The following is a 17,313-nucleotide window of genomic DNA, read 5'->3' on the forward strand; positions in this document are numbered from 1 at the left end:
GTTTAGTAGTTTTATATTTGGGAGTTGAGATAACTCTTGAATTGTTTAAAGTTCTGCATGTTCATCTATTACTGCTACACTTAAAAAACAAGCTCCTAAGGAAGCTTCTTTTTGTGGACATTTAACATAGCATTATACATATAGTATGTGTAACTTAATACATAATTGTGTTAAAATATTCTGTAAACTGGACTATTTTATAGTCAGAGTAGGTAGGTTTGTTAGGTTTTTCAGAGAAATACTTTTCTTTCCTTTTTTTTTTTCCCTGAGACAGAGTCTGGCTCTGTCCCCCAGGCGGGAGTGCAGTGGCATGATCTCGGCTCACTGCAACCTCTGTCTCCCAGACGATTCTTGTGCCCCAGGCTCTTGAGTAGCTGAGATTACAGGTGTGTGCCACCACACCCAGCTAATTTTTGTATTTTTAGTAGAGACAGGGTTTTGCCATGTTGGCCAGACTGGTCTCGAACTCCTGACCTCAAGCGATTCATCCACATTGACTTCCCAAAGCTTTGGGATTACAGGTATGATTCACTGCGCCTGGCTGAGAAATGCTTTTCAGAAAAACTTTAAAAAAAAATCATAGTGTTTTGAAAAGACTCAACTCAAAGTTGGTTGATTGAAGTTAGCATGTAGACTTATTTTGTTTGGCAGGGAGACTAATTTATTTGCCCCATTCCTCAGTTTTTTAAGAGTTCCAGAAGCTCTTGCCTTCTCTTTTCCCCCACAATGAAGGAAATCAAAAGAACATTTGAGTAACATTTAAGATATCTGGGTGATCTACTACTATTACTACAACTTCTGCTAACTCATATGTTAGTTAACCTTTCTAAGCTTTAGTTTTCTCGTTCAGAAAAAACTGAGTTCAACTATGCAGTCTTCAAAGACACATTATTCCAGAATTTTTAAAGCCTACAAGTTTGAGGTAAATTAGGTTTCAGAATTGGAAAGTAGCATTTCATTTTTGCACTTCAATATATTAGTTTTATGTTACTCGGGTTTTTCTTTTAAAATGTTTGCAATCTTATGTTCTGTTTTTATGGTTAATTTTCCTTTCTAACTTATCAGTACATCCTCGCGTATTGCTAAGGGAGGAGTCGACCACACCAAAATGAGTCTACATGGTGCTAGTGGGGGTCATGAGAGATCCAGAGATAGACGAAGGTCAAGTGACAGATCACGAGATTCATCTCATGAAAGAACAGAGTCTCAACTCACTCCTTGTATTAGAAATGTGACTTCTCCAACACGACAGCACCATGTTGGTATGTAAAATCAACTAACCTTCCTAACAGTTCTTAAAAACATACATTTATCTTTTTAAAGTAGTAATGACATTGAATTGTGCCTAATACAGCAGAGTGTAATTAGCTTCTTCTATTCAGTTGTTTCTGTTTTAGTTGAGCTTGGTTCTTGCTGTGAAAGAAAAAAAAGCTTATTAAATGCAAAGTGAACGTGAATTTTTTAACCTCTGGTACAGTCTTATAAAATAAGTAATTTGAAAAGCCTTTGAAACTGTGATATATAGATTTTCAAAGTTCTCAAGTTAATTTTTGTCTTATGAAATATATAGCAATAGTTTGTAGTAAATTATTGATAGGAGTTTAGTTATTATCATGCTAACAAAGGACCTGAAAGGTAGAATAGCCATTATGTTATTTATTCTGATTTTTGACAATATCTCAAATTTAATAATAAAAATAGATGGAAGGTGTGTTGTGTTTTACTTTGTTAGTAACTAGCTCAGGTCTTTCCCTTCCTTCCTATTCATTATTATAAATGACCGTTGTTATCCCAGGTGAACACATGGTGTGACTATAAAACACCAGCTGAAGAAGAGGTACCTTAACATGTGAGCTTGCTGATTTTTATTTTCTCCCGCAGAAGGGACAAATTAAAACTTTGACTTACTATATGCAGCAGTAGTTTCTGATAATCTGTTGTAAATAAGAATCATTAATATTAGGGTCTAATTATGAGAGAAGTTGTCAATGTTTCAGTTGATCCTTGAAGTCAAACTAGCACTTATAAGCCAGACAGCAACAAAAGTATAAATTAGAGTTGACAGTTTGTTACATGAAAAAGTCAGTATCTGGGAGTAGAATAGCAGGATATGATACATTATTTCATTAATACTGCTTTAGCAAATTTTGCTTTTGGGATGCTACCAGTATTGTAGAATCAGGCAATAAAAGGGAGGCGTCAGAGTATCTCTGGAGATATGTCAAACCTAATTATATAATCAATAATGCTGTACAGAGTGTTCTAAGTAGTTTGAGTCATAGACGAATTTGGCAAAAGCTGATGAAACTGATGAGATGGAGGTACATTTTTAGGTCACCTTTAAAGTTTAGCGATCTAGTCTCTAAGTGAAACATATCACAAAATCTTAGTTTTTATTTCAGACTATAATTATAGATCATAAAATGTGTAGCAGTGCTTTATTCAACAAACTTGAGAATGAGAAGAAAACAATATATCATGAGCTACTAAAGCCACTTTATTTGGTAGACATAAAAATCATTAAAAATAAATAAATACTTCTTACTGCCCTTAGTGAATTTCTTTCTTTTTTGTGGGGGATGGGGGCCTTCTTTTTTTGAGATAAGTTGCTGGTTTTAGAATGCCCTTATTAACATGGTGAGATTCTAAAGATTGTACTTTGTGTTCTCAGAATAGTGTTATCCCTTTTAGTAATTAGGACAGCTTAAATTGGTATTCTTATTAATCTTTTACTGTAATAACTTTCAAAGCATATTTATTTTACTTGTGAGAATATTTGGTTCCTTGGGTTTCTATTTTTAAGTGGAGTAAAAATATAAAATTTTCCTTAATCTTGATGTTAGTTTGGGTTAGCATTAGTCAGCTATACATCTTTTTTAAAAGTCTACAAATAAAGATTTTAGAAAGCATTTTGATGTTTTGGGTTTTATTCCTGGAACTAAATGAATGTTTATGGTGTTCTGTTAACATGTTATTTGATACTGAAAAGTAGAAATGCTGTGACTTAAAACAACTTTTATAAATCAAACGTTTAAAAAGATACATATATATAGATCTTGAATTTTTAAAAGAAAATTTTCTAACTTTGTTTAACATCTTTATTTCAGAACGAGAAAAAGATCACAGTTCCTCTCGTCCAAGCAGTCCGCGTCCTCAAAAAGCATCCCCAAATGGTTCCATTAGCAGTGCTGGGACCAGCAGCAGAAACAGTAGTCAGTCAAGTTCAGATGGTAGCTGTAAGACATCTGGGGAGATGGTGTTTGTATATGAAAATGCAAAAGAGGGAGCTCGGAATATAAGAACGTCAGAACGAGTGACACTAATAGTGGATAACACTAGATTTGTTGTAGACCCATCCATTTTTACTGCACAGCCAAATACAATGTTGGGCAGGTTTGTATTATTGCAGTTATTTGCATTACTAATTATAAGGTGCTTTTACCGCCATTATTTTTTCATTTAAGTTTTACAGTAATTCTCTGTTGAAATGTAACATTTCTGTTTTACAGATGAAAGAACTGAGCTTTGGAGGCTAAATTATTTGTCCCAAGTTAATACAGCTAGAAAGTGATAGAGTAAGAACTTGAACTTGGTTTTATTTCTAATGTTCTTTGTAGTACCAGTAGAAAATAGCAAATATATTAGTTATTGAAGTCAGGATACTAAAATGTCTTTACATATTGAGACTGTAAATTTAATCTAACCAGGTGAATTTAGCAATGATAATATGTTTCCTGCACTTGAGTTCCATTGAATCACAAAATATAAACAATCAGCATTGTTTAAAGGCAGAAAAAAAAAAACCAATAGGTTGTTTAGCTGTAAAGTCAGTATGAATTATCAGTTTGATGTAGATACTTAAAAAAAAAATAAAAAAGGAATGTCAACAAGTAGTTAGCAAGATGAAGGAAATAATTGTCATCTTCTGATTTGTGCTGGTCCAGAGTAGTAGATCTATTTAAAGTTTGCAGTTACGGGAACCACAGTCTAAGAAGGATATAGACAATAGAGACTTGATTTTTCCCCATGTCCAAACTATATCTTTTAATTGTAAAATCAGTATCTTTGGTTACACTACTATCAAGTGAAAGGGCATGTGCATGAAATAGAAATTTATATGAGATAAAAACTTGTACTTTACTAGATTGTATATGCAGTGTGTGTGTGTGTGTGTGTGTGTGATTTATTATTGTCTCGTAATACAGAATAAATGCTGCCGTTGTGATATTATATACATTTTTGAGTAACTAAATATTTTCCTTCAACGTTGACACTATGCTTTATATCATGAAAAAAATATCTTTGAACTATAGGCTTTTTTGTGTGTTTAGTGTTATAGGGGAGGATTATCGACAAATTATCAGGAATATGACTTGACACTGTTAATAATACTTTATATTTTTACATCAGATATATAGAAAGAATAAAAAGTAGATATTTGAAATTTTGGCTGTTATATTTTCTTTAAAAAAAAAAAGGTTTTTAAGTGTTCATATTGATGTGAAAAGAGTAGCTTTCCCCTTTTGTAAAAAGTTTAAATCATGACATTTGATTCCTGAAAGACTATCTTCTTTTTCTTCTTTTTCAATTAGCAAAGCCTTCTTTTTATGCCAATTGACTGAAGTGTGTCTTTGGGGATGAAAATTAATATTCATGGGAACTGTAAAAAGCAGTTGGCATTCTTTTGGAAACTTTGACATAAAAAAGCTTTGTTGTTCATAGTTTTCTGTGTTACAATGAAAGAGAAAACTATTTGAATTAGGAAACTATTAAGTAGAATACTTAATTCAACCGTACCATAGGATCTAGAGGTTCACCTTTCTTTAATCATGATTTTTATATTTGCTGGAGAGTACTAGAGTACATTTTTTATTGTTAAGGACATATTTTGGAAATTGCACTGTTGAAGGGCCGACAAACATGACTTGAAAAAAACATAAAGTCATTTGTATTTTCTTATGTAAGAGCTTTTTTTTTTATTTTCTTAAACTTGCCATTGTCCTATTTCTTAATTCCTGTCTATCCCAGCATTTGATTGCTTGTTTTTCAGTTCCAGGATGCAAGTCTAATAATTTTGAGTAGGATTTGTTACATTTATAGTTAAGATTGTGAAATGTAAAACAACCTGACTGACTTGTCCTGTAGCATATCACTTTGTCTCAGGTTAGCCTGCTATTATGTGCTGCATTATGGCATTAACTGTACAATGAAAACAGCAGTTTTAAGGAAAAAGTACAGATAACATGGTTTCCCTTTTTTTTTTCTTCCTGATAAGATTAGTATTAAAAACTCACCTTTTTCCCTTGATTAATTGATTGGTGTTGTTTTCTGAGGAGAAGTGGTAGGAAAGCTCTTTAGCTTCTGAATTTTGTTGTTTATTTTATTGTTGCTTAGAGAAAATCTAGACTAGTGTTCCCTACCATCAAAAAGAAAATGTTTTTAATATTCCTTCTTTTATGATGTTTGCCAGAATACATTAATGATAAAAATTCTTGACTAATTTAATGATATAATTCCTTTTTACATTTGTACATGAAATCTATTTTCCCTTTTGAAGGAAGTATTCTATTGACATGTTTCTCAATTATTTACTATCATAGGATGTTTGGATCTGGCCGAGAACATAACTTTACACGACCTAATGAGAAAGGAGAGTATGAGGTGGCAGAGGGAATTGGTTCCACTGTGTTTCGAGCTATTCTGGTGAGTATTGACTTAATCATAAGACCCCTTCTTAGTAGGTACTTGGATTAGAAGCAGAATTCTATTTGAATATCTCTCTGGAGTTATTCCAGGATATTGTTTTTCCTTAAATACCATTTAATTCATCTTTATTTTATTTTGTTTATATTTTTATTTTGCAACAGGGTCTTCTTGCTCTTTCACCCAGGCTGGATGGGGTGCAGTGGCACAATCATAGCTCACTGTAGCCTCAACCTCGCGGGCTCAAACAATCCTCCTGCCACAAATTCCTGAGTAGCTGGGACTGCAGGCATGCACCACGATGCCTGGCTAATTCTTTTTGTTTTCCGTTTTAATAGAGACGAGGTCTCACAGTGTTACCTAGGCTGTTCTCAAACTCCAGGGCTCAAGCGATCCTCTCGCCTTGGCCTCCCAGTGCTAGGATTGCAGGCATTGAGCCACCATGCCATGCTCTCATCTTTATTTTAGTACACACAGATAATATAATAGAAGCAAATGAATTTTATGACCTTCAGGATGATAGGATAAGGGATTATTAATCTCTTAGGTTTGCATATGCAGTTCTTTCAGGTATTTAGTAACATTTCAGGAGTCATATTTACTTCTCTTTCTCTTAAATGCAGTAAATCGATCATTTTTACTATCTGAGAATGAATATGACTACTTGATTCTATTATTTTATTGCACATAACTAGCAAACTTAGAAACATTAAAAGTCATCTCCAAAATGTATTTGTTAACATCTTTGGTTTTTTGTTTTTTTCCCCAGACAGGGTCTCACTCTGTTGCCAAGGCTGCAGTGCAGTAGAGTGATCACGGCTAACTGTAGCCTCGACCTTCTGGGTTTAAGTGATCATCCCACCTCAGCCTCCCTAGTAGCTGGGACTACAGGCATGTGCTACCACTCCCAGCTAATTTTTTTGTATTTCTAGTAGAGATGAGGTTTCACCATGTTGTCCAGGCTGATCTTGAACTCCTGAGCTCAAGCAGTCCTCTTGCCTTGGCCTCCCAAAGTGCTAGAATTACAGGTGTGAGCCACTGTACCCAGCCGACGTCTTTGTTTTAAAACTTTTTTTGAGGTTTTAACCGGTCTTTTTTTTTTTTAATATTTTAATTTATCATACAGAGCCCCTACTTGTAATTTAAATTCAGTGATTTTGGTTCATAAGGCTGGATACAGTGGTTCATGCCCATAATCCCAGCACGCTAAGAGACCAAGACAGGTGGATGGCTTGAGTCCAGGATTTCAAGACCAACTTGGGCAACATGGCAAAACCCCATCTCTACCAAAAGAATATATCCAAAAATTAGCTGGGCGTAGTGGCACGCCTGTAGTTCCAGGTACTTGGGATGTGACGGTTACTACGGGACTGAATGAAGGGGGATGAATGCAGGGATGAAAAGAAAGACAACATAATCTGGTTTAAAGAAGGGGCTGGGGGCTCCTTGCTTCTAGTGAGCAAGGACCTTGAGCTTCCACAGCCCTTTGTATTTACTGGGGACAAAGAACCGGGAGAAGGCGCTGTTGGTTAGCTGCTTGATTTATCACAGGTTCACATGATTGCTAACAGACTTCAGTTGTGCGTAGACAATCACAAGAAACACTGCACCTGGGGCGTGACTGTCCTCAGCATTAGTTCTGGACAGCAGATGCAGTTTGTCAGTTTGCCAGCAACCTGCTTTCATGAGAACAATTTGCTGTTTGCTCATATAGCCTCCAGTGGTATACTGAGTCAGTCACCACCCTCATTCTTTCGGCCTCCAACACTTGGGAGGCTGAGGTGGGAAGATCTTTTGCGCCAGGAGGCGAAGGTTGCAGTGAGCTGAGATCACACCATTGCACTCCAGCCTAGATAACAAAGTGAAAACCTGTCTCAAAAAAAAAGAAAAAAAAAGGTTTGATAGTTTGTGCCACAGCCTGAAAATACCGTTTTCTTAAGTAGTTTGAGGGAAGGGAGGATTCTGTGATGGAAGACAGATCAGGAAAGTAGTTGATCTTGATCAGGTGAATATTCATACAAGTACCAGAAGATGTTTCACTTCCATTGATGCAGCAACCTTAGAAATTGTGTTACTGGTTACTTTGGTTCTGAACCTCAGGAAACTTGAGACAGATCTTTTTGTTTGTTTGTTTGTTTGAGATGGAGGCTCGCTCTGTCGCCCAGGCTGGAGTGGAGTGGTGCGATCTTGGCTCACTGCAACCTCTGCCTTCTGAGCTTAAGTGATTCTCCTGCCTCAGCCCCTTGAGTAGCTAGGATTACAGGTGTGCACCGCTATGCCCAGCTAATTTTTGTATTCTTAGTAGAGACAGGGTTTTGCCATGTTGGCCAGGCTGGTCTTGAACTTCTGACCTCAGGTGATCTGTCCGCCTCGGCCTCCCAAAGTTCTGAGATTATAGGTGTGAGCCATGGTGCCTGGCCAAGCCAGGTCTTAATTTTGGGGAAAAAGTGCTTTTTTAGCTGTCCATATTTCCCCTTGTGGAATTGAAAAGAATTTTTGTCACTCATCTCTGAAGTAACTTATCTGTGATTCTGGGGTCTTCCTTTAACAACCTGTTATGTAGATTTTCGAAATAATTGGTATTGCTTGTCATCATATGGAATCACCAAAGGGTAGTATTAGAAGAAGAATATCTAATGGTATGTCTTATTTTACATATTTTAATACCTGAATAGGACTATAATTCTGTACTAAAAACCTCAAATTTTGTTAAATTATCTAGGTAGTATTTAAAGTAGCATAATATGTCATTCAATTTCCTTACTTTTTAAAAAAAATTTAAAACTTTGTGATAGTTTTATAGAAATATAACTTGTAGAAGAAAAATACATATGCATTGGTATAATGCCATAAAGAAGACATGAATTAGGTAACAGGGAGCCCTACATTCAAATCTTACCTTTGCTTTTAAATAATTGTATGACACGGTCAGTCGATGAATTCATTTGGACCTGAATTTTCCTTATAGGTAAAATGAAAAAGTAGGTGAACGGAGGTCTCATCTAAGATTAAACTTCCACATTTCAAAGATGTCAGAGTTCTCTACTGTTTCTGAAAATGTTACCAGCTCTACCTTAATAATAAGTTTTGGCTACCTTGTTCTTCAGATATTTTATGCTTTCCTTACTTTTCTTTTTCCAGGATTACTATAAAACAGGAATAATCCGTTGTCCTGATGGCATATCTATTCCTGAACTGAGAGAAGCATGTGACTATCTTTGTATCTCTTTTGAATATAGTACTATTAAATGTAGAGATCTCAGTAAGTATGATGTTTTGTGTGTAAGTGGTTTGTATAATTAGAATATATTGGAACAAAAAGCCTGAAATTAGTGCTATTTACCTAGTTAGACTTAAAAAGTATTATTTGAATTATGAAGCATTCTAGTAGATTATTAATGAAAGTTTGCAAAGACCTTGATAATCTCCTTGTGCAATTTTCCAAATATTTTTTTCAATTTTAATAATGTTCTTTTTTGACAAACCCAGATTTCCTCCTAGACAGTTTTCTATATTATTTATTTGTTACCAGTTTTATCTCCTAGATTTGGATCCTTGGCTTTGGTCAAGTGTGGTCATTTGGCTTCATTTCTTTGATCACATCATCCAAAAATTTATAATTTTTTGTATTACCACATATGATGATACGAGCACTATGGAAAACACAAATAATTCTCAAAAACAATACCTATCATTAAAGATCCTAGATTGAATGTCTAGCCCTCATTTATGCATAGGATTAAATGACTTCATCCAAGAACTTCAAATATAGTCTCAAAGCAGTGTGTAGATGTTGTAATCCCAACTCTGGTATTCTTCTCTCACCATTTCTTCAGCACCCCTACTCAGATTGTTACGCCAACCCTGAGAAAAGATGTGATTATGCACAAAAAAGTCAAACTAGTGTATGAGAAGTATCAAATGTTGATATTTGATATCAATATTAAGTACCTAGATACTTAAGCCAACACTTAAGTGGTTGGAGAAGTTCAGAGGAAGGGGAAGTCATTGTGGGCTAGAGGACTGTGGAAGAGTTTAGTGGAAATAGGTAGTAAAGAATGAAGTGAATGATTTAGAAAGTGTAGATAGTATTGTTTTGGGGAATTATTTGTGTCTTCCATAGTGCCCAGGATATCATCCTACATGGTAATACAAAAAATTCTAAGAGCTGAGGTTTCTGAAGTAAAGATGTAGTAGGTATACTTTGGAAATACAGTAGATCCAACATACAACTGTACATTTGAACAACGTTGCTGAGTTTTTGTTGTTGTTGTTTTTGAGGTGGAGACTCACTCTGTCACCCAGGCTGGAGTGCAGTGGTGCAATCTCACCTCACTGCAAACTCCGCCTCCTGAGTTCAAGGGATTCTCCTGCCTTGAAGGGATTCACTCGCCACCACACCTGACTAATTTTTTTGTTTTAACAGAGACAGGGTTTCACTATGTTGGCCACATTGGTCTTGAACTCCTGACCTCAGATGATGCACCCGCCTCGGTCTCCGAAAGTGCTGGGATTACAGGCGTGAGCCACCATGCCTGGCCAAAATTGCTGTTTTTTCACATCTTAAAAAATGATTTTAGGGGCTGGATGCAGTGGCTCACACCTGTAATCCCAACACTTTGGCAGGCCAAAGCAGGCGGATCATGTGAGGTCGGGAGTTCAAGACCAGCTTAACCAACATGGAGAAACCCCATCTCTACTAAAAATACAAAATTAGCCAGGCGTGGTGGCGCATGCCTGTAATTCCAGCTACTCGGGAGGCTGAGGCAGGAGAATTGCTTGAACCCGAGAGGCAGAGTTTGTGATGAGCCAAGATTGCGCCATTGCATTCCAGCCTGGGCACCAAGAGTGAAACTCTATCTCAAAAAAAAAAAAAAAAAAAAGTTTTAGTTGAAACCATGAGCATTATAGATCTCTGATTTCAAGTTTTGTGTCTTTTCATATGACCATTTAAATTAATCTTTATATAATTTGATGTTGAATTTTGGTGACTGGCAGAGATAGGAAAAAAACTAGAATTTTTTACAGATGATGTGAATCTCTCAGTTCTGCAATCTTTTGTTGTACATAGTTTACCTTGTCTTTACTACTAAGTATCTTTTATTATGAATTAAAAGTAAGGGTTTTATGTAAAATATGTGTAATATGATTATCCTAGACTTTTAGCTTTTCAGTAATATTTGTAGTTGTTTTTAGATTACTTGTAATATATGTTACTAAAAATTTAGAGATTCCCAAAGATGTTTATAAAAAAAACTATATAGAATTTGAAGAGATGGACATGATCTTTTAAAAATGTAAGTAGACTTGAATCCAAAAGTAAATTTTTTTTTCTTGCAAATATATGCCCTTGCTGAATATTTGGAATGGCACTTTGCACTAAAATATCTGGGCTTATGTCTTAATTTAAGAAGAAATTATACAATTTGCTTGCATGTTCTCTCTCTCTGTTTGAGGCACTCTTTTTCAGTTTGTGGCATTAAACTAGTTTGGACTTGAGGGCGGGGACTATATCTTTTGGACTTTGTGTCTATGGTGTGTAGCACACCCTAAGGACTCAACAGAATGTTTGCTGAATTAACAAATTATTGTATTCTCTTGTGTGTTTTTAGGACCCTCTTCCACTGGTTGTCCTCTCTGGTATCATCAGTCTTTCCCTTTCTCTGTGTAGTAAACCTCAGGCTCAAACATACTCAAATCTGACTTATGTCTGTTCTAGACATTCAAAAACATTCTCATTAAAAATAACTCGAACTTTTCATTGGAATCCTTTGAAGTTAACTTTTCAGAAGAATTAACATATAGCTCCAAATGCTGTCTTCCCATTTATTCACACTTTTGTGTCTTTAAGTAGAGTTTTATCATTTTCTTCATATAGTGTGCTCTGGTCTTGTTAATATTTTGTGTTTTTGTTATTGCTGTGTGTAGAATATGTTTAACTTTTCAAACTGCTAACTTATAATAAAGTTACTGAATTTTGTACATGTAGCCACCTCATAGAACCCTGTTTGTTTCTAATGATTTTTTAGTTGATCCTCATATATGCCTCATAGTTAATTGACTATGTTACAAATAACACTTTTTATGTCTTTTTTTTTGTCTTGTCAAATTGGCTAGAAGATTTTGAACAATGTTAAGTTTAATGGGAATTCTGGCATCTCTGTCTTTAAAGGCATTTCCCTGGATGTGGGGCTAATGTCTATATTCCCAGCACTTCGAGAGGCTGAGGTGGGGAGGAGCACTTGAGCCCAGGGGTTCAAAATCATCATAGGCAACATAGTGAGACCCTCTCTCAAGAAAAATAAAGTCATTTCTTTTAGGCTTAATTATAATGTTACTCATTTTTTTCTTGACTCTCCCTTCCTTTGACTTTTTGGCATCCTTCTTCCTGATCCTTGGAATGTGGTTGTTCTCCGCTGTTAGCTACTTTCTCTCTCACAGAATCTGCACGTATTCTAAGTGGTGCTATTCATCACTGTGGTGTCGAATATTATCTTTATACTGGGGATTTTGACCTTTATCTTTAATTTCTAAGTGTCAGGTTTAATTTTTTTAAATTTTTATTTCAATTGTTTTTGGGATACAGGTGGTTTTGGGTTACATGGATAAGTTTTTAATGGTTATTTCTGAGATTTTGGTGCACTCATCACCCGGACAGCATATACTGTACTCAGTATGTAGTCTTTTATCCCTCACTTCCTCCCAGCCTTCCCCACCGACTTCCCAGAGTCCACTATATCATTCTTGTGCCTCTGCGTCCTGATCAACTGTTCATTTCTAGTTTACCATTTAACTTGTCCTTTTGTCCCCTCTTCCTTCTTAATCAAGCTTTTTATGAGTTTCATGCGTATAGTACCTATAGTAATGAAGAAAGACAGACATTGTCCCTGCCTTTATGGAGTTTATAGTCTAGTTGGGAAGACAGATATTTAACAAGTAATAAAAGCTGTGAAAAATGCAGTGAAGAAATGAGATATTATTAGAAGTGTATGACAAAGGGTCTGTGGAGAATCATTATCTAAGTGCCATTAAAGCTGAAACCTGAAGGAGTGGCAAAGAGTGGGGGAAAGCTGACCATACAAGCAGTAGAAATGATATGTGCAGAGGTTTAAGTAGTAAGGAATATGACATATTTAGGGAACTCAAAAAAAGGCACGTGTGGCTAGAGCAGAGGGATGGAGTATGAGTGGTGAGGAATAAGGCCTGAGAGGTAAAGAGGAAACAAAATTTATTAATTGAACAAATATTTAATGGCTCTACTCTGTACTAAGCACTGTTCTAAGTTTTGGGAATTCAGCATGAACAAACCAGGCAAAACTTTCTGTTGTAATGGAACATCACTCTATTGGGAAAAACATGTGATAAACAAAGTAAATAAATCATATATGGTATGTTAGTGATAAGTGCCAAGGAGAAAAAAGTGAAGAAGTTACTTAGAGGAGCCAGAGAAACTTTCATTGGAAATAAAAATTTTAATTCCGAGCAGAGGTTGCTAGTGAATGCACACAATGAAGGAGTTTGTCTCGTATATTTGAGAGCAGCAGAGAGGCCAGGATAGTTGGAGTGGAGTGAGTGAGAGTGTCAGTAATATGAGATGTGGTCAGAGAGGTAACAAAACACCTAGGTCAAATAAGGCCTTTATGTTTTGGCTTTTACTCTGAATGAGATTGGAAGATATGGGAGAGGTTTGAACAAGAGTGATATGATCTGTAAGACTGTCACATTGTACTATTTCATGGGGTCCCTGTTCACACAGAAGTCCATGTAGAGTTGTTAAGTGTTATAATCCTGACCTGACTTAAGGTTTAAAAGAATCACTTCTGGCTATTGTGTTAAAAATGGACCAAAAGGGGAATAGTGCTAGAAGCAAAGAGATCAGTTAGGGAACCATGATCAAAGTCCAGGTATGAGATGGTAGGGGCTTGGATTAGAGTGGAAACAGTAAGAACTAGTCAGATTCTGGGTATATTTGATGTTCAGGTTACCAGGATTTCCTCTTCAACTGAATGTGGAGTGGAAAGGAGAGGAGAGCTTTAACTGGAAGTGTGAGGTTGCCATTAATTGAGATGGGGGAGACTTCATGAGGAGCAAAAATCTAAAAGCTTGATTTTGAACATGTTAAGTTTGAAATACCTGTTAGATATCCAAGTAGAACTGTTAAGTGGAGCATTGGGTATACATGTCTAACGTTCAGCAGAGAAATGTGGGCTAGATGTAAGTGGGAGTCATCAGTATATGGATAATTAAAGAAAATGTATTAAAGGATTGATTCTACACTCTGATCTGTAACATTCTTTTTCACATAGCAGGGCTTTATGTACCAAGTTGAGGATTTGAGACTTATTTTGAGGATAGTACAAGTCATGAGAGGGTTAGACTAGCAGAGACAATTAGATTTGGCTGCTGTGGGGAAAATGAAATGCAGAGAGGCAAAAGCAGGTGTGGGGGGAATGTAATCAGAAAGATTTTGTAGTAGTTTGGGTGAGAGTTAATGACGAACAGAACCAGAATGGAGGCAAGGGGATGGAATATGTTGGGTTAACTATTGCTGTATAATAAACCACCTCAAGTTTAGCATAAACTGTAACCATTTTATTACTCTCGTTTATTCCGTGGGTCAGGAATTTATACAGGGCACAGCAGAGGTGGCTTATGGCTGTATCACAATATCTGAGGCCTCATCTGTGAAGAATTGATGGGCTGGGGTGGCTTACAAGGCTGGAGGCTTTATTCACATGTCTGGTGCCAGGACTGGGATGACTCAAAGGCTGGACTCAGCTAGGAATGTCAAACAGAATACCTATGTGTAGTCTCTTCATATGACTTGGGCTTCTCAAATCCTGGAGGTTGCATTCAGAAAGGAAGCATTTGAAGAACAAGCATTCCAGAGAAAACAAGGCAGAAATTGCAAGGCTTCTTCTGACTTAGCCTCCAAAGTCATGTGCTGTCCCCTCAGCCATGCTCCTCTGGTTACAAACAAGTTTGTACTACCAGTCTAATTAAAGGGGAGGGGAACTAGCTTCCACTTTTTGGAAAGAGATGTCAAGGTCGCCTTGCAGAGAAGTATGTGGCTTAGGAGATTTTGCAGCTATCTTTGGTAAATATCTGCCAAAAGAAGGAAATAACACAATTCGAGTATGTTTAAGAAGACTTGGGGAATTATTTGAATTAGGAGGTAAAGGAGAAATCCAGGATTTATTCATTTAGTATACTAATATTTAAGTTCCCATTTTATGCCCAGCACTGTACTGAGATGGTTCTGAAAACTTGGGTGGATAGTGATGCCATTTATTGATTTGAAAAATACTATGGAGAGAGACAGAGATGGTAAGTTGAATTTTGGATGTATTGAGTTTAGGGTACCTCTGAGGTTACATCCAAGTGGAAATTTCCAGAAAGCAGCTGAATAAAATGCATCTCGAATACAGAAGACTAAATTCGTAGAAATAAATTTGGGAATTATCAGCATAGGATAAAAGAAGAAAAGAACTTAAAATTGTCCTGAGAAATACCAGTATTTAATGAACAGCTGGAGGAGGAAGAGTTGGCAAAAGTTACTGAGGAAGAATAGCCGGGAGGAGGGAAAAAAAACAGGGATAATGGTATCAGAGATTCTTAGGGGTGAGTATGTTTCAAGAAAGAGTGGTCCAGTGTAGGAGATTAAACTGAGAGGTTACATAGGATCAGGACCAAAGATGATTATTGTCTTTGACAATATAAAGGCCATTTGGAGACCATAGCAAGACATTTTTGTAGTATAGTGAGAGTAGAAGCCGGATTGGAATTGGTTCGGAAGCTGGGGAGAGAGAAGGTGTTGAAACATAGGTATTTGTCTATAAAGATAACTTTTTAAAATGACAATGGGAAATAGCCAGCCTGGAGAGAGGATGGCTTAGTAATAGTAATATAGATTATTTAATTATCTAATCAATTATAATTATATAGTATTTATTATATAATATAGAATTATGGAGACATTTTGTAGGGAGGAAAAGCTCTCCCTTGGGAGACTGTAGGTTTGAGTTACAGTGTACTCCTTCATCCCTTCTCCAGTTCTCCAGTTTTTACAACATACATACACACATTCTCTCTCTCACACACACACACACACACACACACACACACACACACACACACACACATTCATGTGTATGGTTGCCATGGTTGCTTCTCTGACTTTGCTCTCCATGCTGATGCAGTAGCAGTAGTTCTTGAGATGTTGGCATCTTCAATAGGGAGATAGGACATTGCCATTCAATAGGAATAAAAGAAAAAAGCAGTGCAAGTGAGTTAGTGGCTGTGCATTTAGGAAATTGAAGTTGTTCATTATGTCTGTGCTTAAGGAGGTTGAAGTCTTATCTTTCAGCTCTCTCACTTCTAGTATCAAGTTTGCTGTGGAATTCCTGCATCATGTTGTATTTTGCTTGACCTTTTGCTTGCCTTATTCTAAAGACTATTGACCCTTTTCACCTCACCTCTCAACCTGCACTGAAATATTAAATCGGTTTGCAACTTTCTGAGAAGCAGAGCATGCAGGAAATGGAATATAAGAACTATTTCAGTTTATGTGGATAACCTGAAAAGTATCTTTAAGATATACCTTAAGACATACTGCGTATACTGATGGAAGATAATATGGTATAGTGAAAAATATGCTAGGCTAGGGATAGGGTTTTAATTCTGACTTTGCAAATTAGTTTTGTAATATTAGGCAAGTTATTTCATGATGTGTAAAATAACGGGGCCTATGTAGGATGCCTTTAATTGGCCTTTCTTATAATAAGATTCTATATTTCTAAAAGAAGTCTTTTTAGGAAAAGTTTTGGTAAGATATTTTTGTGGATTTCATTTCAGGTGCCCTAATGCATGAGTTATCAAATGATGGTGCTCGTAGACAATTTGAATTTTATCTGGAAGAAATGATCCTCCCTCTCATGGTAGCTAGTGCCCAGAGTGGGGAACGGGAATGTCATATAGTGGTGCTTACAGATGATGATGTGGTTGATTGGGATGAAGAATATCCACCACAGATGGGAGAAGAATATTCACAAAGTAAGTATTCTGGCATGTTTTCTTTCTCCTGAATCATCACAAATTATTTCTTGTGTGTGTCAAGAAAGAGCTCTTCTCATAGACCAGCAAACTATAGCCTGGGGGTCAATCCAACCCATCACCTATTTTTATAAATTAAGTTTTGTGTATTGCCTATGGCTGCTTTCATGCTACAGTGGCAGAGTTGAGTAGTTGCAGCAGAAACTGCATGGCTCGCAATGCCCAAAGTATGTCCCTGTGCAGAAGAATATGCCCCACCCATGCCATACACACATAGTTATTTGTTGACTCTCTGGAACTTGATAGATTTTTTTTCTTTGTATTTAAAAGCATTCAGGAGAACTAGTTCCTTGATAAAAATAGCTTTTTTAAAAATGAGTTTTTGTTTTTATATAAATTTAGAAGCTTTAACTCATTGATTTTGAGGATAACTTGAAGTTCTAAGGTACCCTTTTTAAAAATATATGTTCATCAAGGATACAGTGACCCTTCATAAGCCTTTGTACTATAGTTCTTTTGGGTATTTCTGACCAAAATGGCCTGTTTTGAGCAATAGTC

At 36.3% G+C, this 17,313-nt stretch overlaps 1 protein-coding gene across 7 annotated transcripts in view; it reads left to right on the plus strand.

The window, feature by feature from the left end:
- BTBD10 (BTB domain containing 10) overlaps positions 1 to 17,313 on the plus strand; it is a 76,676-nt gene that overhangs the window by 48,507 nt on the left and 10,856 nt on the right. For all 7 annotated transcript variants that reach the window (XM_008006415.3, XM_073018182.1, XM_008006382.3 and 4 more), the window contains 5 exons: positions 1,066 to 1,262; positions 3,108 to 3,393; positions 5,601 to 5,703; positions 8,845 to 8,965; positions 16,558 to 16,755. In XM_008006415.3, coding sequence (XP_008004606.1) covers positions 1,109 to 1,262; positions 3,108 to 3,393; positions 5,601 to 5,703; positions 8,845 to 8,965; positions 16,558 to 16,755 — 862 coding nt within the window. In that variant the 5' untranslated portion in view covers positions 1,066 to 1,108. The remainder of the gene's footprint in view (positions 1 to 1,065; positions 1,263 to 3,107; positions 3,394 to 5,600; positions 5,704 to 8,844; positions 8,966 to 16,557; positions 16,756 to 17,313) is intronic.

Source organism: Chlorocebus sabaeus, chromosome 1 (genome assembly GCF_047675955.1).
Source record: "Chlorocebus sabaeus isolate Y175 chromosome 1, mChlSab1.0.hap1, whole genome shotgun sequence".
Lineage (NCBI taxonomy): Eukaryota > Metazoa > Chordata > Mammalia > Primates > Cercopithecidae > Chlorocebus > Chlorocebus sabaeus.